This window comes from Triturus cristatus, chromosome 3_1 (assembly GCF_964204655.1).
Source record: "Triturus cristatus chromosome 3_1, aTriCri1.1, whole genome shotgun sequence".
Taxonomy (NCBI): Eukaryota; Metazoa; Chordata; class Amphibia; order Caudata; family Salamandridae; genus Triturus; species Triturus cristatus.
The window spans coordinates 1,160,445,982-1,160,469,913 of NC_140583.1; the positions used below are offsets into that span (position 1 = coordinate 1,160,445,982).

The 23,932-nt window shown below is 46.0% G+C and overlaps 1 protein-coding gene and 1 long non-coding RNA gene across 2 annotated transcripts in view; one reads left to right on the forward strand and one right to left on the reverse strand.

The window, feature by feature from the left end:
• Positions 1 to 5,751: 5,751 nt before the first annotated feature.
• On the reverse strand, positions 5,752 to 17,091 carry LOC146861706 (uncharacterized). Its single transcript, XR_014979299.1, has 3 exons — positions 14,319 to 17,091; positions 11,400 to 11,519; positions 5,752 to 6,417 (listed from the first exon to the last, which is right to left on the reverse strand). It is a non-coding gene; the product is annotated as an uncharacterized LOC146861706 (long non-coding RNA).
• A 38-nt stretch (positions 17,092 to 17,129) lies between these two features.
• The window catches only part of LOC146861707 (uncharacterized), a 383,712-nt gene continuing 376,909 nt past the window's right edge, over positions 17,130 to 23,932 (forward strand). Inside the window, exon 1 of the mRNA XM_085646055.1 lies at positions 17,130 to 17,468. Within this exon, the coding sequence (XP_085502181.1) occupies positions 17,442 to 17,468 (27 nt within the window). The 5' untranslated portion in view covers positions 17,130 to 17,441. The remainder of the gene's footprint in view (positions 17,469 to 23,932) is intronic.

Here is a 23,932-nt window from a genome sequence, read left to right on the forward strand (position 1 = left end):
TGGCCTCCTCAGACGTCCATGTTTCTGGATTAACACTGAAAGTGCACATCAATTCCTCTCACTACAATACAGCTCAAATTATTTTTCGTAATCTGGCATTCCTAGGGCAGGAGCTTCACATAGCCTGTTCTTTAATTCTTTAAATGCTGCCATTTCTTCTGGGTTTAATTTCAATGGGTCTTTCAACTCACTTTTAGTCAATTTAATCAGTGGCTTGGCAATTAAGGAAAAGTTACTTATCCACTGACGACAATAACCAACCATTCCCAGGAACATTCTCACTTCTCCTTGTGTCATTGGGGCTCTCATCCCTCTGATGATTTTGATCCTGTCAATGGTCACTTTCCTCAGACCTTTCTCAATATTATGTCCCAGATACTGGACTTCTCTCTTGCAGAATTGCAATTTGGCTGGAGATACTTTTAATCCTCCATCTGCCAAGTGATTCAGTAAAGCAATGGTGTCTGCTTCACAGGCTTCACGTGTTTTTGATGCCACAAGCAGGTCATCAATGTACTGGACCAAAACTGAATTTTCAGGCATTGTTAAACTCTCCAGAGATTTCTTCAGCAATTGATTAAATATCGAAGGGCTCTCTGTATACCCCTGTGGAATTCGGCACCAGGCCAAAATTCTCTCTCCAAACCGAAATGCAAAAATCGGCTGGCTGTCATGATGCAACGGGAATGAAAAGAAAGCATGGCACAAATCAATTACTGTGTACCATTCGGCATCATGGGGAATCTGATACAAAATCACTGATGGATTTGGCACAATGGGACAGCATGACACAACAATCTTGTTGATTTTTCTCAAATCCTGTACTATTCTGAACTTCCCATTGGGTTTCTTCAGTCCCATTATAGGTGAATTACATGGGCTGCTCAATATTTCCCTTAACACCCCCTGCTGAATCATTTTCTCAATTATAGGTGTTATTCCTTCAATTATTTCAGGTGTCAGTCTGTATTGTGGGATGTTTGGGTAAACTACTCCATCTTTTACAGAAATTTTTACTGGATCTACATTTCTCATCAGGTCCACATCTTCTCCAGTAAAATCCCAAACTGCCGCTTTTACTGTCCGTTTTAATTCTGGGGGTAATCCGTCCGGATTGAACACAGCATATGTTCCAATAGCCTCACTTTCCATGTTATCTAGGGTCATTCTGTATGGGACATCCTCATCTGGTGTCTCAAAGGCTATTCCATCTGGGGTACAAAAAATAGTGCAATTCATCTTGCACAGCAAATCCCTGCCTAACAAGTTCACAGGACTGGTGTCACACACCACGAACCGGTGCATGTCTGTGAATTTCCCTATTCTAACCCTTACTGGTTCAGTAAGATGAGTTTTTATCTGTGTGTTGGACACACAAACCACTTGGATTGCTTCATCCGAGAGAGGAAGATTCTTTATATCAGCTGACCTGACAGTCGATCTCGTAGCTCCTGTGTCAACTAGAAAAGTAACACTTTCACCATTTATTTTTCCATCTACAAAAGGTCCTGCCTGGTCTATTTCTAGAGTTGCTCCAAGTACGCACTCTTCCTCCTCTCTTCGGCACCGTCAGAAGTCTCCCTCAGAATCACTTCCCACATTCCTTAGCCAATATTGTGACACAGTGCTTGCGCGTTTTGGCTTGTTTACCTGTTCTTCATTGTAGAACCCCGAATCCTGGCTGTACTTCTGGGATCCTCTGTTTTGTGGCAAGGGCGGTTTTGGCACCTGATTCTGCTGCTTAACAGCCTTCTGCTGTTGCTGCTGCTGACCACACCCCTCACTCTGCACCTGTGATTTCAATGATGGATTGTCATCGTTAGCAGACGGTGGATTCTTACACTCGGATTTCCAGTGCCCTAATTTTCCACAGTTGTGGCAGGGAAACCTTTTCTTTGCTTCCTCAATATCGCCTTTCCCTTTTCCTGGGCCAAATCTAGGTTTATTTCCTGGGTTAGTTGCTTGTTCAACCAACTGAGCTTCCTGTCTTTCTGCAACTTTCACCTGTGCCCACATTGCCTTTTCTTTCAGTTTTCTTTGCTTTGCCTATATCTCATCACTGAAGTATTTTGCATGTCTCAGGATCTCATCAATCTTTTTGCTCTGCCAGTCTACGGTATGCTGCCTTATCATTTCACTGATTTCAGGTCGCAAGCCATACACAAACCTATATACAAAATGGCTCAGATCCTTGTCACCCAGATGTTCATCTCCACTGAACTGTTTGAAAGCTAGTATTAGTCTTTCATAGTAAGCATGGACTGATTCTTTCACTTCTTGATGTGTTCGATCTATCTTAACCCAGTCTGTTTCTTTGGGAGGTACCTTATTTTTCAGGAAAGCCATAACCTGCTCATACTTTTTCATTACCTCGGGATCGGGTGCTCCCGTTTTGGGATCTCTGGGGTATTCCTTTGTTGGCCAGTCTATAACTATCTTACATTGTGCCCACAAGTCTGCTGAATCAATTTTATCAAACAGACTATTCAGGTCGATCCACAGCACTTTTGACAATTTCACAAATCTGTCAACCTGTCTATACCACTCGACGGGCTTCTCTCTCAGTCGAGGGAAATCATTTGTAAATGATAAAATATCTTGTCTGGTCCATGGGACATGTACATACCCTCCTCCTGGAATCTCCCTCATGGGATAAGCTGTCACTAGTTTTCTCTTTTTCTCTCATAGGGAATGTTGAGTAAGTTCTGTCTGCTGCATCTTCTTGTTTTTTATACCATCTATCTTTCCATTTCTCCACATCTCCCCATTTTCGCAGCAAAGCAATCATCTCCTTAATCTGCCCTGCTCAGCCTGCATTATTCAGATTCTCGATGTCCTTATCTGTAAAATCCACTCGGTAAGGCTTTTGTAAAGCTTTTACCTTGTCCATGTCAATTCCCATTTCACTGGCTATTCCTTTCAACCTGTCATGTGTGTTCTTTGCTCTCCATGTGATGCTCTTGCACAAAAATAGTAATTCCCCATCCTGGTAGTTTTTCAGTGTTTCTGTAGGAATTGTTCCTACTATTAGCTCCTCCAATTCCATACGTAGTCTAGCTACATCAATTGCCTGGGATTCCTTCTCTTTCCCCTGCAAAACTCTTAACCAATCATTCAAATCTTCAGCAGTTATCCCCATAGATTTTCCTGCACCCACTGGTTCTGTCACTCTTTGTGGTTCTAAGATCGATCCTCCAGTCATTCTGTTCCCTTCCATACAACCGGAATTCAAAACCGAGTTAGTCTGCACATTCAACTCTCCTCCACATATGGTATGTCTACACTGATTTTCTCCTGATCACCACTGATTTTCTCCCGATTTAATTTCTGTCTGTTCTGGAGGAACAACCAGTCTGTTGCCTACATATGGAACTGTTAAACCACCTTCACCAGTCCTCTGCTTCTCAAAAATAGGCATAACCGGACCTATTGTTACAGGTACCGTAACTGCTTCAAGATTTTTGGTCAGTTCTCTGATTTTCTCTGTCAATTCAAATGTGGTTCTTGCTAGTTCTCTTGTCTTTTCATCCTCAATTTCATTTTCCCTTTCTCTCTCTCTCTCTCCGCAAGAGAACTACTGCTTTTCAACTCAGGGGTCGTAACTTCTGTCTTTATAATCCGCAGGGTGTCTCTCATTAGGGTAACTGGTGTTCCTACTTCTGGTTCTCGTCTATACGGAGGTGGTCTTTTGTAGAACATGTCATCTAAGACATCGTCTTCAGACTCATTCGCCCCATACCTCCTTGTTTTTACATTATGTTCTTTCTCTGTACACTTTCTCCCTTCCGTCTCCCCTGTAGTTCTTACAGGATATAATCCCTCAGTCATACTGGCATCTCGCCATCTTCTCATCCAATCATGATGAGTTTCACGATCATACTTTCGCCCGAACATGTACCGGTAGTTTCCTCCACTCCTCTGCTTTTTCCGCTCATGCATTTCATCTTCCCATTCTGTCAACGCCTCAAACTGCGTCGGCCTAGGCCGAGGCTCTAGATTCATCATCCTCTCCCGTAAGTTTCTCAATATGGCCAGATTAAATGAGCCATGTTCCGGGAAAGCTAAAACTCCATCTTCTTTGGTGTACTTTGCCCAATTGTCTAACCAAATACAGGTATGATACCCATATTTTGCAACCATGAAGGATGCGGGGGTTCTTATCGGAGGAAGTAACTGTCCATCCCTAGTCACAATATCCTTATCCTTGTCAAACCAGGTCTTAACCTTACTAAACAAGGATTTCTTTTCCTCAGCGTGGTAATACATTTTCTTGTTTTCCGCAACCCTTTAGTCTTTTCTACAACTGTACGATCTCCTGTCCAATTGCAGCGCGACTCACATTAACGCACCAATCCGGAGCGTTTACGTCACTGACTCAGTCCACGAATCCCAGCGCGACTCACACTAACGCACCAATCCTGGAGCGTCTTCGTCACCCTGTATGTCTCCCAATCCTTGCGCTGCGTACACCAGCACACCAATCACCGTGCTTCCACCGTTCTAACCCACTGTCCAATCACAGCGCGGTCTTCCTGACGTCAGCAGTCGCTGCAGCAGCTCCTGCTCCTGTCTCTCGTCTACCCCTCCTTTACAAAACTACTCGGTAGACTTTGTTTCAACTTCTACGAGTCTGTTAGTTACAACATACAAACATCTCCATTGTCTGCTTCGCTAACCACAGAACCGCAAAAGACTTTTCCCACGAGAATTCCGCCTTTCCCGAGAGCAGCGCTTACCTCTGCCCTACTACGGAATCATTACTTCCGTTGATAAAGTAGCACATCCCTCTACTCTATCCTTCTAGCAAGCACCAATTAACTGTTTTCTCCGGAATGCTCCTAAGAGTTTCACAATTAACCAGAATGCCTTCTCATTCACGCACTTTCACACAAGAAAATGTAGTACATTCACACAGAATCCTGTCTTTCCCCGAGAACAGCGAACAGTCTGTCCTACTACAAAATTATATCACACGTTAACAAAGCAGCGCTTACCTCTGCTCTGTCCTTCTAACAAGCTCAGAGAATACCTATTACCTTTCTAGTGATAAGCGTTATCGGAATGCCATAAGGATCCCTGATACCTAAGACCAGAACTTCACAGGTAACCTTCGCTATCATATACACTTCTCTCACACAGAAAATACGTCTCTAATGGCAACACACGGCGATGCTACCTCATCGAACCCAGACAATGCGACGCACAACTTCAATTGTCACCTGTTTTTCCCCTGTCTTCATATAGGGCCAACAATCCCGCCTCTTCCGAGAGCAGCGCTTCCCTCTGCCCTACTACGGAACTGTCACCGACTTCCTACGTCCCAGAAGCCGTACACACTACATAAAACTCAACACGACTTGAACATATAGTGTTAGTAGATATATCAATACCAATCAATAATCAATAAGCTTATATACACGCAAATTCACCAAATCAAGACAATAGTTAACCATCATTTTGCTACCAAGAAACTGGTGCAGATCGGAGCTTCCGAATCCCCTCTACTTCCACGGACGGAGTGATTTCTCAGTCACACGCACACACATCACACGCTGGTGGGGCCCATAACACCAACATTCATCCTACCACTCTATCCGTGCCATGTATAAGAGAAACACTTTTCTATACCCAACCAATCTGCATGTACCCTGAGGTCAATGTGATCAGCTAGTTGCTATAGACTTGGTGATACAACTTAACACTCTAAATATTCAATAAACATAACAATGAAATAACCACCCAACACAGTAATTCAAACAGAATATTGTTTATCTAAATCAAATTGTAAGAATAGCCAATTAAATGCAAGATCATTTTTTCCCATATTTACCTATTCTGGCTAAAAGTCGTTTTCTAAGTCAGAACTGGTCCTCAGCAAAAAGTTAAAGATTTCTAGCCGTCATGTGGAGTCACCGTCCTCTCCGTCAGCGTCAGGACCTCTGATCATTGATTCGAGAAGAAGTGGCGCTAGACCTCTCTAGTCTACTAATATTTATACTAAAATTTACATTCCAAATGTTGCAAAAATAACTTTCAAAACATTCGATTGGCGGAAAATATGTCGTCTTGGTACATTAAGCTACACCATTAAATTTTCTCATGTATTGATAGTTTCAAATTCTAAATAGAAATTAGAAGTCCATAGCTAATTCGTTACTTTTACGGATGTCTTCTCAGGATAAAATGTATCTCATCCATGGGACCATTATAAGTTAATCAGGTCGGATTTTGGGTTGCAACATTTTCTTCACGTTCAGCGGCATCTGGCAACACTCCCAGATCTGTCGTCATGTTCATGGCTTTTCAGTTCAATCAGAGGACAGGGTCGCAGTCAGCGCAAAGCCGCTTTTCATATTTTCATCTACTCGAATGCAGGCTGCGGGTGGTGGCCATTTTACAGCAGGCCACAATGGTCAACTTAAGCGAAGAAAACACAAAATCATAATTACTACATTGAAATGATTATACAGTGTTATTCCCCTGCTAATACCCTTATGTGTATTTATCTATCTAGCCATTTGCGACATCAAAAAGCCATTAATGCATATTTATTATAAGCGCAAAACACACAAAAAAACATAACATTAGCATCATCTATTACTGTCAATTTGCTCACCAACTTAGTTCACTTATTATTTTAGCCATGCAATTGCATTCCCACGTGTAATTCTTCTGTTAATAAGGTTGGTTAGACAAGACTCGACAAATCTTTAGTAATTACTAATTAATCAGTATTACTTTTAATAATGACATACGAAAATGAAACAGGTATTTGGTTTAAAAATTGAAAACCCTGCTCCAGCAGTAGCGGGAACTTCTCCACCACAATACATTTGTTGAGTTCTCTGAGGTCCACACATAAGCGCACCTTGCCTGACGGTTTCATGGCCACCACTAATGGCGCCAACCATTCCGCACTATGAATGGGTTCAATGATCCCTTCTTTTTCCAGTCGGTGTAACTCCTGTTGCACTGCCTCTCTCACAGCGATCGGTATGTTCCTCACTTTGTGTACGACCGGTTGGACGTTCTCCTTAAGCACGATTTTGTGAGTAAACTTTTCCAATTTTCCTATCTTGTCCCCAAATATTTTCGGGTGCGCGCTTCGCAGTCCCGCTGCCCTTGACCATTTTCCTTCCAACGCCACTAACACTTGTGTGTCTCCTCCCGGATGCAATTGTATGCCCAATTCCCCTTGGTCCATCCACCACAGGACCGAGGGTCTCTTCTCTGCAACGTACAATTTGCACTGGGCGCTGCGTTCTTTGAACTGGAAGAGCAGTCTTCTAAATCCCACCATTGGGATAGGTTCCCCCGTGTAGGTGACAGGCCGTATGTCGGGTGGTTCCAGACGTGGGCCTACTGTCGGTTCAAATTTCGCCTCCCACACCGACCTTTGGACGATCGTGTAGGGGGACCCTGAATCCGCTACTATGGTGATTTCCACTCCTCCGATGTGGATGTCGCATTGGGGTTTTCGAGCTCTTCTGCCGTCGATACCTAGTACTTGGTCTTCCACGCACAGGACTTCGTCGTCTTCTTCCTGGCCCTCTTCTTCTTCTCCTGGGTCTTGTGCCACATATTTCACCGTGCGCTGTGTTCATTTCCTGCGACACACCTTCTCGTAGTGGCCGAACGCGCACTTAGCTCTGAAGGCGGGACAACGTTTGTCGTGCGCCGCATGGCTCGGGCTCCCGCACCTGTAGCACTTCGACGTTCCTTCTTTGTCCTGTTTCCACGTTTGTCCCGGCTTTTCTTTCCCTTTGTACGTTCCCTTATTTTCTCCTGGCGCCGGTTTTCCTCTACCATATTGGTCGGCGTCTTCCACCTTGTTTATCGTTGGTCTCTGGGTCTGGTCTCTCTTCGCTGCGTCTGCGCAGCGCTTGGTCAGTTCTGCTCTTTTCACGATGGCTATCACGTCTTTTAACATAGCGTCTCCGCTTGCCCACAATTTATCCTGCACCGTTTTGCTTGTTGTGTGCATGACAATTTGGTCCTTTATAAAGTCGTCGTGTAGAGCTCCGAACTTACACGTTATCGCCAGCTTCCTTAATGCCGCCACATAGTCGTCTGTCATTTCTCCCGCTTCTTGCTTCCTCTGCTGGAAATTGTAGCGGTCGATAGATGTGCAGACTGCAGGGCGATAGTGGCTATTTAAGTCTTCAATGGCGTGTTTGAACACATCATCGTCCGCTGTTGGACGGGTGACCGGTGTTAAGTTTTGGAATACTCGTATGCCCTCTGGTCCCAGATTATGCAAGAGTATCCTCTTCCTCCGGCTGCTGGAGAACGCTTCTTCATTCTCGTCTTCCAGTGCTTCGAGGTAATTTTTGAAATATTCTCTCCAGTCCTCCCATTTCATTTGATGCTCCCCTGGTCTTGGTAGGAACGGGACCGGTGTCGTTAGCGCTGATGCCTGTGCGCACATCTTGGTTTCCGCCTGTTTCCTGGGACTACCTAGTGCTTCCGTCCCTTTTCCCTTTCTTTGGGTCGTCTGGGCCTCTTCGGTCCCTTCTGCGCCGTCCCTCCCTGATTCCGCCAGGGCCTCTTCTATCTCTCGCCCCTATGTCGCTTACCACGCTTCCTTGCACTTGGTTGGCACTCCTGCGTATTCTCTTGCCTCCCTCTAGCTTGCGTCTGCCACTGCCGCGCTCTCTCGGTGTCCTGGAGTCTGTCCTGTGACCCCCTGGTGTTCCTGCCCCTGTAGGGCGTCGTCTCCTCCGGTTCTCCTGCTGTTGGGGGGCTTCCTCTGTCCTGGGTGTCCTTCAGGGTCCTCTGTGTCCCAGCCTCGTCGCCACTGTAAAGTATTGCTTTCCCCCACAGTGATGGACAGCAGCCAATGCAGGTTTTAACCTTTCTTTATTATAATTATGTTGCTAACACCTAAGAGCGCCGGGCAGCCGCCTCCGAACGCTTCGTTTATTACTCGCACGTCTCGCGCTCTGTCTCGCATGCGCAGACGTGCCAAATATGGCCGCCACGCGTATTCGCGTGATGACGTAGTGCCCGGTCAACTAGACTGCGACACTATAATACCGGCGTCTCCTTGGCTCTCAGTGACACCCTGTTTAAATAAATTCACTGCCCCGAACTCCCCGGGGTCTCGCACCTAGGAGTCTGGGAGCAGACCGCCTCTATCTGCCGTCTCAGCTCTGGATCAAATACCGGAAGCAGGCTGCAGCACGGGCCTGCGTTTGAGGTTGCAGTGATTTGAAGATAATTGCTCCTCGAAAACGAAAGCGCCGATACACAAGAGTGAGTATCACCTCATGCTGCCTCCCTGCTGTGGTGAGAGCGGCGAGGTCAGGAGGAGCCGGAGCTGCGCAGAACTTCAAGAAGCGCGGGTAGCAGGAAGTTAATTAACTTCACCAGTGGGCACTGACTGCAGTGACGTCAGTTTAATTTCGGCGCCACGTGCCTCTACAAGTTGGATACATTGTAGCAGTACTTGCAGAGCTGCAAGCAGATCTAGCCAGCCCCATTAGCCTCTGACTGCTGGGAGCAGTGCGCACCGCGCTGACAGGCGCTCGCCACTGCAGCTCAGTTCATCATGAGGTGCATTTATATAGCAGCACAGGAGGCGCTATAATGCGTGATCACCACACTGAAATGCGTTACCGTCACACCTGATGTGTGATACTTGGCAGGAATTAATCCTGTGAGAAAATGTGCCTCTTATTTACTTTCATGTAAGCTTTTTCAACTTAATCACTAACTGCTATTTAACTGAACTTTTCCATAATGTGTTGTGTGCAGGCAGGCAACTAGAGCCAAATTTCGGGGGGGGCTGAAAAAGATTTCGGGGGGGGCTAAGTCTACCAGCCATAGGCAGAGTGTCTGTAAGATGGGGCGAAAACGCAACAAAAGCCTCATTAACGTGTAAATGGTCTTTCGCACAATAACTCACAATCCACCACTTCTTTATTAGCAAAAAAGGCCACTTTATTAAGACAGGTGCCAAATTATAATTTTTCTCTAAACACTATTTTTCCATTATCTGATAATCAAATCCCCAAATTTTCTCTGACATCTATAAAAACCTAACCCCAAGGTAGACCCCAAGCAAAAACAACTCAATGACTCCTGTTGATAGATCCCCCTCATTCTCATTTCCCGTCCCCATGACTGCGTCCCCCACTTCCCCCGTTGGAGGATGGGCAATCCCGCTCCAGTCTGCCCATCCCCCCAGCAAAAACCCGCCTACCAGAAAAACTAGCTAACCGAAAAAACCTGTCTTATCGTGGCAAAAAGAAAAAACCCCAGGCCTGGCCGTAGCCCAAACCTTGAAGAAAAACCCCGTAGAGGGAAAGGGAAAACACAAAAAAGGGGGAGGGTGGGTGGGGCAAATTCAAAAACCCTTCCTCCCCACTCCCTTGATCACAATGAATTTCCCGCCCCACCGCGCCTCTACTTATCACCTCTCCTCTTGCCTCGCGCCTCCCGCCTCCCTAATTAACTCTACCCCGCACCTGGGTGGCCGCTCCTTTGTGCGAAACCACCCAGGGGGAGACTGGCTCGCGCTCCGCTCCCCCTGGGTCCCCTCTCGCACAATAACTCACAATCCACCACTTCTTTATTAGCAAAAAAGGCCACTTTATTAAGACAGGTGCCAAATTATAATTTTTCTCTAAACACTATTTTTCCATTATCTGATAATCAAATCCCCAAATTTTCTCTGACATCTATAAAAACCTAACCCCAAGGTAGACCCCAAGCAAAAACAACTCAATGACTCCTGTTGATAGATCCCCCTCATTCTCATTTCCCGTCCTCATGACTGCGTCCCCCACTTCCCCCGTTGGAGGATGGGCAATCCCGCTCCAGTCTGCCCATCCCCCCAGCAAAAACCCGCCAACCAGGAAAACCCAGAGAGTTTTCCTGCCCCACCCAAGATAAAAGTGGTACCATCTTGCAGATGCGCACCAAAAGCTCTCGTTCCAAATTCGAGCAATCATGACCCTCAACTCCAGCAAATAAAACTTGCCCCATGGTAGACAAAAGTACCCCATCATCCACCCAAAGATGCCCTTCAGAGCCCCGTATATGGGAATAAGAAAGAAACTGGAATCCCACCCACACAAAATATTCTCATGGCTCTAATAAGCTTCCGTCGCGCTTTCTCTATAGCTACATGTCTCCATGCTCCTTTCCAGTGCATCCTCGGTATGAACTCAGTCCCAAACTACCTTGGTGCCTGACCAATTAGACTCGATGTGTGCTAGAACTTGCTCCATTAGCTTAGGAGTGTCGGCCCAAGACAGGGCCGCGAGATCATTCTCACCCAAATGAATAATCAGCCAGTCTGGCGGGCCCTTGTTGGAACAACTCAGGACCAAATAAACAAAAATTAACCCCAACGCATACCCCCGTTACCCTAACAACCACTTCATGCTTAACACCTTGTAGTCCGAGCGATCTCCCACAAATCTGTTGCTCAGCATAAACGTCGGCCCACTTTACGAAGGAGTGTCCTATTATCCATGATGACTGTTTCGCATTTACCAGCCCCGAAGTCGTACCTAGGTAGAAAAACAAATGTTAACCAAAAGGAAACACAGTAGAAATAAAAATTTATTTTCGAACATAGTTCGCGCACCACTTGAAATTCCAGCTCCCCATCCGACGTATGTTAGTCCATGACCATCCCAATCTCGCCGCCTCTGTTGCAGCCCTATACAAAAACGAATGTGTTCCAAACATTCTCTCCCACAAGAACCAGCACTGTCCTCATTACTGCCAACAATTGTGCAACTGAAATCTGACTCCCTGCTGCCTGGCAAAAAGTGTCCTCAAGAGAAAAGGAACTAGAACGCCCTAAAAAACCCTCCCATACCCTCACTGTACCTCAGAGGCCCACTCCACACCTGTTTAGGAAAACCCAATTACCCCAAACCAACTGAACCGTTTTTATAGACCCTCAACCAAATCCCCGCCTGTGTTCTTCCCGTGAAAACCTCCTCGCTGGCAATCCCCACCCTATGACACAAACCGAGCAGCTCGGATGCCCAAAATGCTCCCAAATTAACCATACCAAACCTAGCCTAAACCGGCCGCATTCGTCCTCATTAGAACAGCAAAGTGGCAGCCGCCCAAGCATCTTTTGCAACAAATCAAATGACACCGGTCGGCGTAACTGCTCGTTCCCAGCCCAAAGTCTACGTAAACCTTTGAGAACTCTCTGCACACTCACCCCACCCCCCCTTACCGTGTCCTTCCCCCCCCTCATTGTCCGTAAAAACGAAATCCCAGCCAATTTACCGAAAAAATGGTATTGTGGGAAAAACCTTGCACCAACAAGTGTAAAGCCAAACCCAAAAAACTACCTGATCATCAGCCATCCTACCCCTCCCGAGAGCACCCGCGTATCCATAATAGAAGAACGCGCTCCAAGCTTGCTGATAGCTCTGTCTCGGAGTGTCCGCTACAAAGTGCTCTACCAATTCTACCATTCTTAGGCCCCCCACCCCAGACACACAGTGGGACCGGAGTCTATGGGAAGTGTGGCCCCAGGAGCCAGCCGGCGAAATTTCTCCGCCAGCCACCGAGACAGAAAGTCCGCCATAAAATTGTTGACACCTGAAATATGACGTGCCTTAAAAACAATGATAAGCTGTAAACATTTCGACCAGCCATCACTCAGCAAACGTAACAACTCACAAACCCTTGGCCTTCTGACGATTGATCAACTCTACCACCGCTAGATTGTCGACATTAAACATCACTGAACGATCCCGAAACACCTCACCCCAGACATACAATGCCACTAGTAAAAGAAAGAAGTCGAAAATCGTGAAACTGCTCCCTTGCCTTAATCAAACCTCTGGCCAACTCACGGCGCACCAAACGCCCTGCCCAAAATACGCCAAAACCTGTTGCTCCCACCGCCACTGAGTAAAACCTGAACCTGCCAGACCATATGTTTGACCGCAAAACAAAGACACTCCTTTGAAGCCCTTCGAGAGAATCAGCCACAATCGCAAATCCGCCCTATAGGCTGCAGACATCCCTACGCTCTGGTGCGGAAGAAAAAACCCCAGACATAACCAACCCCAACCTCCTGCATAAAGATCTCCCAGCCTGCACCACCCTACATGCAAACATGAGGTATCCCAATAACGTCTGCACTCCCCTGACCTCCGAGTCGGGCTCCCCGATCACTTGATGACAAAATGAAGAAATCTCCGGCAACTGTGCCCCCGGCAGCCGGGCTACCATGTTCACTGTGTCTATTGCAATACCCAAGAAAACCATGTAGAGCTGAGGCCCTCCGGTGCGTCCCGAGCCAACGGCACCGATCTCCTGTGCCATACTCTGAAAAGCAGACAAAGCCGCATGACATTGCCCCGAGTTCTGAGCACCAAGGAACCAAAAATTAACCAAATAATGGCATACGAGGGGGTGACCAGAGATGTGAATAAAAACGCCACTGTAAAAAAGGGGGGCTAAATGTTTCAAATATTGCACCCGAAAGAGAATAAACCCCTTTGGCAGCATCGTAGCTAAATAAACGCCCCCTAAAGGCATGTCTAACAGTTTAAAATCGCATGGATGGATGGGGAGGAAACGAAAGCAGACAGTATATCACTTTTAGCCAATTGCACGTTACGCCCTGCAGAGCGTACCAAACCCAGTGCATATCCACTGAAGCGTAAGACACGCAAGAATCCGCTGGCGAATATGAAATCGGTCATAGAGGCACCCTCAGGCCACGACAGATGTGGCATCAGGCGAAAAATCACCAGCTTTCTGTTGTGGGCCCACCCCCAATGGAGAGACCATCAAAATGCGTATGTGACATTGACCGAAAGGGCCAGACACCCTACCCGCTGCAACCTTGTACTGCCACGTATGTTGGACCACCTGCGGGAACCCCTTAGCAGATGTCAGATCATCCAAACACGTACCCTGACTTGGGCCCTGGTTCCTAACCGGAAAACCCCCTCTGTGAAACCCTCTTTGACCAGAATAACCTGATGCAGCACTTTAAAAACAGCCCCAAATTCATATGTCAAAATGCTGCTTGTGACCTGAACCAATCAATGTGATCCTAAAATCATACCAAACCCCATATACGGCAATTGTTGTGTATATTCTCGTCTCCCTCCACTGAATCCCACACGTCCTTACCCGTCTCAGCGACCGTGCCTTGCCAACAATATCGAGGCCCCCCCCAACCTTACAGCATCTAGCAAATTCCCAGGGCGCACAACCCCAGCATGAGCATTAACCCCCACCAACTCTTCCCCCACAAAAAGGGGACCTTAGGGCTGTGTGCATTTCACTTCCCTGTTGCCAAACCGACCACCATCCTGCCGTACCTGTTGGCAACTGGGCCGCTCTGTTCTGTACGTTCCGCTGTACCTCCTACAGTTGAGTGACAGTGACCTGTTCCCGCTGCTTGCTTGGTCCGCTCAAGACGCCTGCAAAAAACTAAGCATACTTTGTTGCCCCAGCACTCCCCTCTTACCCTTCATTGACGTCACATACTGTGCCTCAAAAAATCCCCCACCAGCTCCCTCACGCAATGCCCCTTCAATCCAAAACATCACTGTCAGTGACCAAATACCCACGCCATCACGGCAACCCCACACAAATGCCCCACTCAGCAGTGTATAAATGGACGTTCCTCCCGTAGGTGGGTGTCAGTATCATGCTCCCGCTGTTTGCGTGGTCCGCTCAAGACGTCTGCAAAAGAAGCATAATGGGTAGCCCCGACAAACCCCTCATACCCCTCCATGATGTCACATATCGTTTCCGTCATCCCCACCAACTCCCTCACTCCGTTCCCCGACTTCCAATGCATCACTGTCAGTATCAAATATCATTTCAGCGCCATGATCACCACACAAAGCCCCACTTCCACCCTGCATGCCCCGCCCTCCCCTGCCGCCAGAAACCAAATAACAGTGAACACTTGACTGGACAGATGGGGGGCCGTGTGCCAGAAAGGGAAAACCGCTCCAGATCTCCCTCCCTCGACATGCCCCCAAAACAGAGCCGCTGCGTGCTCTATCCGCAGTGAAAGCTTGCCAGCCGTCAACCGTGTGGTCAAAACTGGCAGTGTGGAAACCGAGCCGCTCCGACTAGTTTCCTCCGGAACTTCTTATGCGCCCCCTAGGACCCGTTACTCACCACCCCGCTCCGTGCCAGGGGCGCCACCCACGCTCACCCAGACCCACTGGCCCTCGGTGTGCCCGCGCTCAACTTCCTGGCAGTACCCCGCAAGCGTCCTCGCTGTCGCCCCAATCCCGCCTGCTGGCTGCCAAAATACCGAGCTACCTGCTTGCCACCAACCTCTGTCCGACCTAATATTCCTGCAACCTGTAACTGTGAGGACTAGGCTGCCACTGGCACCTCCCCTGAAGCTCCCATGGACCCGACTTGCCGAGAAAATTCCGCCTCCCGGGGAGTTGGACCTAAAACAAGGCGCCCTGAGACCAGCTAACGCCCGTATGTGGCATCAAAACGGGCGGTCCAGCCTAATTGTGCTCCAAAACAACAGGGGGGGGGGGGCCAACGCAGGACACCGGCAGGGCAGGGCGAATAACACACTGCCACCCATTTAAATTCAACAACTGCGGACCCCTCGGCCCCGCCATACCGTTATGCACTGGGGCAAGCGACTGTGTCTGCACACTACATTCGCCCTGGAATTGGGGCCCCTCCGTACCACTAACACGTTTTGCCAACCTCACACTTCACAACACTAGCGGCTGCACGGCTACCAACGCCTCTCCCCCGCCCACCAGCTGCGCTTAACGGCCGCCCTCTCCTGCCTCCCCCTGCCGTGCGCCGCCCGCTGACAACGCTACGAGCGGCCCCAAATACCTGTAACTCTCGAGCAGGCTCACCGAGAAACACGGCCGATGCTTCCAGACGCGCAGTCACTGCCTCCATGGCCCCCTCCTGTCCTGCCGCAGTGCCCACGCCGCCGTCTCCAAGCTGGGGCTACACACACGCCGCCACCGCCATCGCGTCGCCACCTGCAGCCTTCCCGGGCGACACTCCAGTCCCAAACCAGCCTGCTCTGGGACGCCCGGCTTCGTAAATCCTCCCCACCGGCCTCGCAGCGCACCCGGACAGCGTCACGCACTTCCACCTGCGACACCCTCTACCGCCCCCAAAATACGGTGTCAGACGTGAGCCAAATAGCAAATTCAAAAACCCTTCCTCCCCACTCCCTTGATCACAATGAATTTCCCGCCCCACCGCGCCTCTACTTATCACCTCTCCTCTTGCCTCGCGCCTCCCTAATTAACTCTACCCCGCACCTGGGTGGCCGCTCCTTTGTGCGAAACCACCCAGGGGGAGACTGGCTCGCGCTCCGCTCCCCCTGGGTCCCCTCTTAAAGACCCGTGAAGTACTCAGGTGCGGCTGCAATTAGACGGACGCCAGCCCGCGAGGCTGTCTCAGCCCGGCTGACACACATGACGGGGGGGGGGGGGGCTGAAGCCCGGTGAGCCCAATGGGTGTTGCGCGCCTGGTTGTGTGACCTGCTACTTTTGCCGAAGCTGACTCAAAGCATCTCCAAGAGTCAAGGATTCAGGCGGGAGACTACCGATTCGAAGGCTAGTCTCCCGCCTCCGATTCAAGCATCCAGAAACTCGATTCCACATGATGCAGCACAAATTACAGAATGACCTGCTTTGGCTGCTTAAAATAACTTATAAGTCGAGCTAAACTCAGGTCAAAGCTCAAAATGACGTCATCTCTCCAGCCTTTGTTTTCCTCCCCACCTCCCGTAGTTGTGACTATAGGCTGAACCCGCCCAAAAGCTATTGGTTTAGAAGTGAGCTTGGGCAGGCCCACGGTTCAACAAAGGACAAGGGGATCCTACTTAATTAACTACCCGGATTCCTTTGTGAGTAGGGTTCCCTTGTCCTTTGTTTTCATATTCAGAACACAACACTCACGAAGAGACATTGCAAATTCTGCCTAGGTGAGACCTAAAAACCGACTTCCACCCATTACACGGAAGACTCAGAATAGCCTACGGTCGACGTATCTAGCGGCAGTTTTACTAGTCTTCCAATCAAAGCTTGCCCTTCCCGGAATGTCCGTCTCGACCATTCGCTGTCGTGCAGGTAGTAAGCAGCGCCTTAATTAGAATGGTGAAAGGAGCGTCTCACGCAGTGCGCATGTGCATAGAAAGAGTGTCTTAGCGTTCTAGAAAGAGGGAGCATCGCGCATGGATCACTCCAGTTTATTCCGTTGATTCCAACGGAGCATGCGTAGTGGTGTTGTTTCTGTGTTCTGAGCATGACCGAAATGGTTAACTCTCATTTCTGAGAAGTTTGTCTTTTAATCTCATTCTCGTTTAATTTCGGAGAATTAGAGAGGGAGGACTGATTTACCCTGTAACCTTGAAACAGATAGTATTTTTAAAGAAGAATTTCCTGTCTGTTTTGGTTGCTCATCGGGGGCGAGAGGGCTGTTACACAATGGAATCGAGGAAAGATTCAGGCGAGGTGAGTAATTATTTTCGAAGCTGTTATGACTTCTTTCCAACCTGCTGCTCCGTTTTTTAGGGGTCCGTTTCTTTAATGTATAAACTTCGCTAGTTTTGTAGCGCACCATCGGTTCAACTCCAAATAGTGCTAATTGAACCTGTATTTGTTTTCGACTGCATGGTTGCATGTGCTGCAGAAGTATAGGGTTTATTTTGTGTATGATGAACATGCCGGTAAGCGAGGCATTTGATGTGTGAAACAATGTTGCGCATATTACATTACTCCGCGCCGTGCTCTTTCTCTGCCCCTTTAATGGCCACCCAAGAAGCTGACCCACCCCTTGTCAACCTGCTCTGCACCTTGATTGAAAGGCCCTGGTTTCTCTGTTTCTCATATGTTTTACGTCAACCACCTACTCAGTGTTGCTTTTGTTGGTTTCAAACCTCTAGTTGAGGCTTCAAAGGCCGCGAACACAAACATCTTATTTAATGGGCAGGAGCTTAATGGTTAGCCAAGTACGCCGGTTCAAAACATACACACCCACTTACATTTATCGTCCTTCGAAAATCCAGTGGCTATTAAGAAATGAGATGGACCATTTACGTATAATTGGAACAAAAACTAAATAATACCGTACAGATATCGACATTTGGAGTTTTAAATGGAGTCAACGATGAGAGTTTAGGAAGGTTTCAACACCTTTTATTTATCTTTTGAGATTAGTGTGATCTGATCATCTTTAGTCAGTTTACAGAAGTCCCAATAAAAGACTAATTATTGGCAGAAAAAATTAATGCACAGTGTTCCATAAAGGAAGAATAGATATACTAGCTGAAAGGCCTAACAAGGTAGAACCCATGAAGATTCGTTTATGGAAAAGAGCAAGAGTGAGACAAACTTCCCATTAAGAGTATTTCTGGAAATTCTGCCAAGTTCCCTATAGCTGCAATAGCAACCGTCTGCAAGAGAAAGATCCCTGCTGTTGCATCAATGAAATAAAGGTCAATAAAATAGGAGAAGGTAAATCGCCTTAGTAGTAGCTGCCGGTAACAAGCAATCAACTTTCCATAAAGAAGAGTCGCCGGATAGAATCAGCAGTGGGTATTTCATTCAGCATCACCCTCAGCACCAATATATATTTATTTACTGTATTTATAAAACACATTTCCCTTGGGGATGTCACAGCACTGGAAACAGTGTGTCCTATCCATGAAGAGAATCATACTGTAAGCCAAAGTTGTGTGGGTGTGTGTATGTGTATGTATGTATGTATATATATATATATATTCACTGAAAAAACCATAGGTTTCACACATGTTATAGTTAGCTGGAAATTTTACTGATAAAAAACCAATGAAATTCCCCCGTTATAGTTACTGTAGGCAACTATAACTCACGCGACCGCAATCCTCTGCTGATGCTAATACTGTATTTAGACACTTATTTGCCCATGTCTTCTTCCATTAAATTTTAGCTACACATATATTACAAATATTTTTTTTTCATAAAGACACATATGTCATCAGCACAGGATTACGGTCGGGTGAGTTATAGTTGCCTACAGTAACTATAACGGGGGAATTTCATTGGTTTTTTATCAGTAAAATTTCCAGCTAGCTATAACATGTGTGAAACCTATGGTTTTTTCAGTGAATTTGCAAGGTTTTTTAAATGCTAATTCCTAACTATAACGTTTGTGAAACCTATGGTTTTTTCAGTGAATTTGTACGGTTTTTTAAATGCTAAGTTACTTTACGCCATTCGTGGCGTGCGCGCCCACTTAACGCAGTTCGTTCCGTGCGCGCACGGTGAGCACGCGGTGCGCTTCGCGCACCGCGCGCCCACTTTACGCAGTTAGTGCCGTGCACGCACGGTGGGCACGCGGTGCGCTACGCGCACCGCGTGCCCACGTTACGCTAGATAGGCCATGTACGCACGATGCGCTTCGCGCACCGTGCGCACATGGAGAACATATTATGCGCTTCCTTGTGATAGGTAATCTGTTGAAATTTTTTTGGGAAATGCTGTGCTCGTATATGCCATGCACAAATGGTGGCCTTCGGCCACCATTTGCACACGGGGTGGAGAGAGTGTGGATTTTTTTTTTTAAATATTTTTTTACCATACGCGTACGTTAAGCGTACGGTAAGCGTAATCGGCGAAATTTTCAAAAAATTACCGTTTTTTGCCTTGGGGGATCTTTGAAGACTCAACTAACATGGTTATGTGCATGGGCGCTGTCTAAACAGCCCCTTTATATGTTTTTGGCATTTGTTTATCAGCTCCCCCCTCAGAGTGCGAGAGAGAAAATGGCGGCCGCCGCTTCCTGGTTTCGACCGATTCGAATGTTTACTAAGATCTAAGAGCCAATCAGAATCGCGCTCGCGCACGCCACCGTACGCGCACGGTAAGCGCACGGTAAGCGCACCGTAAGCTGCCACAGATATATATATTGATTTAAAGGCTATTTTCTCAGATTCTACTGAACAGATTTACACCAAACCTACAAAAGGCACTTCCTTGACCTGGGGACTACCTCTCTGCCAAATTTCATTAAATTCTGTTCAGCCGTTCGGGCTGTAGCCCTGTCTAAAGGTCCTATGGAAAAATGCATGGGAAAAACGCGTTTTGGGACCCCCCTTTTATCTCAGCCCCCGCTTGACGAATCCCCCCGAGACTTTCAGGTTAGGAGCGGAGCGTAGCGCCCCACCTATTTTGAAAAATTCGCGAGGATTCGTCGACCGGCGCCAAAGTTATTCAAAATAGAATGTTGCGGATTTCCTATGGAAACGTGGTCCTAACTATAACTACCTACTGGCGACCGCCAGTAGGTAATATATATATATATACACGTACATACATACACCCACCTAGCTAGGAACACTCAGTCATATAAGGCCATCCACTCTCCTTGTCCAATCGGGACAGATCATTCGATGTTGTCATCAATATTACGATGCCTCTCCTGATTCCCACAGGAAACATTTATGCCAGTATAGGAATTTACATTGCTGAAAGACTTTATTACATGGGGATAAGTTCTCATGAGAACTTTCTTACCTAAGCTAAAGGATGTGCTATGAGCTTGATGCAGCCCGGAACCTGGGTAACGGGAATCAGGACAAAACCCCGTACCACATATCCTCCCTTCGTCACAGAACAAATATCATATTAGCACATTCACTCTTACAATCATTGGTGGGGCCCATAACACCAACATTCACACCTCACTTCTCACTGGTCTGCACTTACAGGAGAGATGAATGTTCCAAGCGCTGACATGAGAGGAATACCTTCTAACCTATAGAGAAATTTATTTACACATTTATACACTAATATCCTTACCTCCTACAGATCGCAATCCTAAACATCAAGATACCCCTCCCACTTGATCATTTAGTTGGATTGATGAGGTGATTCTAGGCCAGCTAAAAACACTTCAATATCTTGATCTCTACCTCCCTCAATAAATGACAAAACGCATTTTCTTGTTAATCAATGCTCGTTTATCTATTTAATGCAAGAATTTAGTTCCATCTAGTGAATTTATTAGTCATTACGCAAATCACAGAACACCATATTTACCTAATCTAGCTATTGGTCGTCCTCTAAGTCATCAAATTTTGTCGTCAATCAGTCAGAATTCGAAGTTCTTAATGCAGCACGCTACAGTCCCATGAATGGAAAAGGACCAGAGCCGTGCAAGCATCTATCAGTGCCCATAGATTTTAGGAAGTCCTCAGTTCATCAAAGAATTGGGCAGTAATTCAGCCTGTCAAAGATTCAGGAACACAATTTCACCGTCGTCTCCGTCAGCAAAGAAAAGCACACATGAAGTTTTTTCCTCTCTATTCTACCGTTATTTTATAATGAAAGTGAGGTCTAGAAGATACATTTTACAAAATTTGGGCTTCACCCATTGGTCGGTTAGGATCGTCCGGTGTGGTTTCACACAGTTCAAGAGGTTGTGTAATGGTTTTTGGATTTTTCCGGTTTCTTGTAAATGTCCTTTGTTAGAGTACTTTGCGGGCTTCCCATCGTGACCTTGCTTGGGTGCAACGAGAGTAGGGTTATGTAGACGCCACTGGTACATGTTGTAACACATGGGCACTTAGTTCGAAACCTCGTGGAATGGTGGCCATCACGTCGAGTTAGTTTGGCGGTTTTTGGTTCTTGGTTTTAGGCCTAATGGACAACTTAAGGGAAACAAACACAAAGAGTAATTAATACATAGAAATAACTAATAAAATGTTAAACCCTCACTAATTCCCCTATGTGCTTGTAATTATCTAGCGTATAGCGACATTTAAAACGTTCATATTCACCCATTGATGTAATCTGGTGCAACATTACGAAAACGCCACAAAGCAACATATATCATGCGATATTCTATTTTCTCGTGTTAGTATGCATCCATATGTTAATTACAAATTATTTAGCCATGCAAAATGCAAATCCCACGTGTATTTTCATACATTGGTAATGTTGATTAAACTTCATGCAAACACATTAATAATATTAAAATTAATAGATTATTCTAATTAGTATAAACATGCAGAATAGGGGGGTATACAAAATGTTGTACTACCCGCTCCACCAATCCCCCCTTTGGTGATCTTATCACCATACCACTAAAATTTTGTATTACATTTCATGGAGTAGAAATTAGTTCTTGCTTTCATTATTACATCTCAGTCTCCCCAATTTCTTCTCTTTTGGCTGTCTCATACATACTTTCCTTTACCTCTTCTAATTCTATTTCTTCAAATTCTCTCTCTTATTTCTTATCTTTTCTTCTTAAATCTTCCCTTTTTAACTTTTTCTGAATTTTCTTCTTTTTATGACAGAGGCATCCTAATCTTAATATTAATACTAAGAAAATCACACACGTTAATGGAAATAAGATTTTACCCAAAAAGGTACTACCTAGATTTACTAAGAAATTTTTAATAGAAGATATTTTCTTACCAATCTTTTCCCAGACGCTTTCAACCTCCAGTGGTGTAATTTCATCATGCAGCTCAGTTATATTTTTAATATATATTTTCAGATCTTTACTTTCGTCTGGAATGTAAGTACAACAAGGTTGAAATTTCAGCATTCCACAGACTCCACCCTCTTTTGCCAATAATATATCAAGGGCAAGTCGATTTTGCATTACCATGGCACGCATGGCAACCATTTCAGTGTTTACCAATAAAAATCCTCCAGCGGTGCTTGTTGACAAGCGATCCACTACTGTTGACAGTTTTCTAATTTTGTTTGCATTCAGAGATATTCCCACTGCTGGTATCAATGCTCCAAAGATGTCACCTACAATTTCTGACCAAGATTCTCTCTTTCTACGTGCTAAATAACTACCTAATTTATGTACACCATCTTCTCCTCTTCCCATGTGAAAAATCTTTGGGAAAACCAGGCCTTCATAACATGTGCCATACCAATGGTCTGGCAAACGATAATACGCCCTGCTCCCGCAGATAAAGTATAACCCAGGAAAAACTGGATCATTTCCTCCTTTAAATCCCCATCCACCCATGATTCGGTATGTATCATGGCACTCACTGTTACCTACAAAGTAATTATCATATGCAGTCTGATTCCTTCTAATACACAATTTTCCTTTCTGAGGCCAATCTAAAGCCATAGTTGGACTAGCTTATCCCTTAAATTGTTTTTCCATCTCTACATCCCAAACTGTCTTTTCCACCAGAGGCTTTCCTTTGCATTTTCAGTCTCCTTTCTTCAACAATATCTAAAAACGTATTTTCTTCTTTCTTTAAACTGCAAGTCAAATTATTTCTAAATACATATTCTATTGTTAGTTCTTTAGTTTCTAAGAAAAATTCACCTAATACCTTTGCAGGTTTTACCTTATTTATCTTAGTTGATGGTACTTGTGAAAATATGCAATCTACATCTGAAAAATAATATTCTAACTTCCCTGTTTGGTAAAATAAACTAGCTATTACACTACATGTTATTCCATAAGTTACTGAAAGGTGATGATAGGTCACTCCCTCCGAAACAGATGCAGGTAACTGCATACAGACATAGCAGTCCCTTACGTCCATTGTCTTTACATATTCATACAGCAATTTCGAAAATACATTGTTAGAAAAATCAGTTATAGACCTGTCTTTATGCAAATAATTTCTATCTATTTTAGTCGGAACTACCTTTTGAATCTTCTCTAGATTAGTCTTGTTTTTACTATGTCCTTCTATTGTGTCTATGGTAACCTTGAATGAGATCATCAGAGCTAATATACTCCACAGAAGCATTAGTAATCCTGTACAACAACAACACATTCTACACCATCGCTTCAAGAATATACATCTAGGGGGGAGGAGCCTAGCCTGCAGCCGAGATGGCCGCCTAGCTCTTCGGCTCCGCCGACCCTTTCGCCCTTCGTCGATATCCTGGCAAGAATCCTGCGCCTCCGAGCCCTACGCTTACCTGCGCCACGTCCCTGACCACGA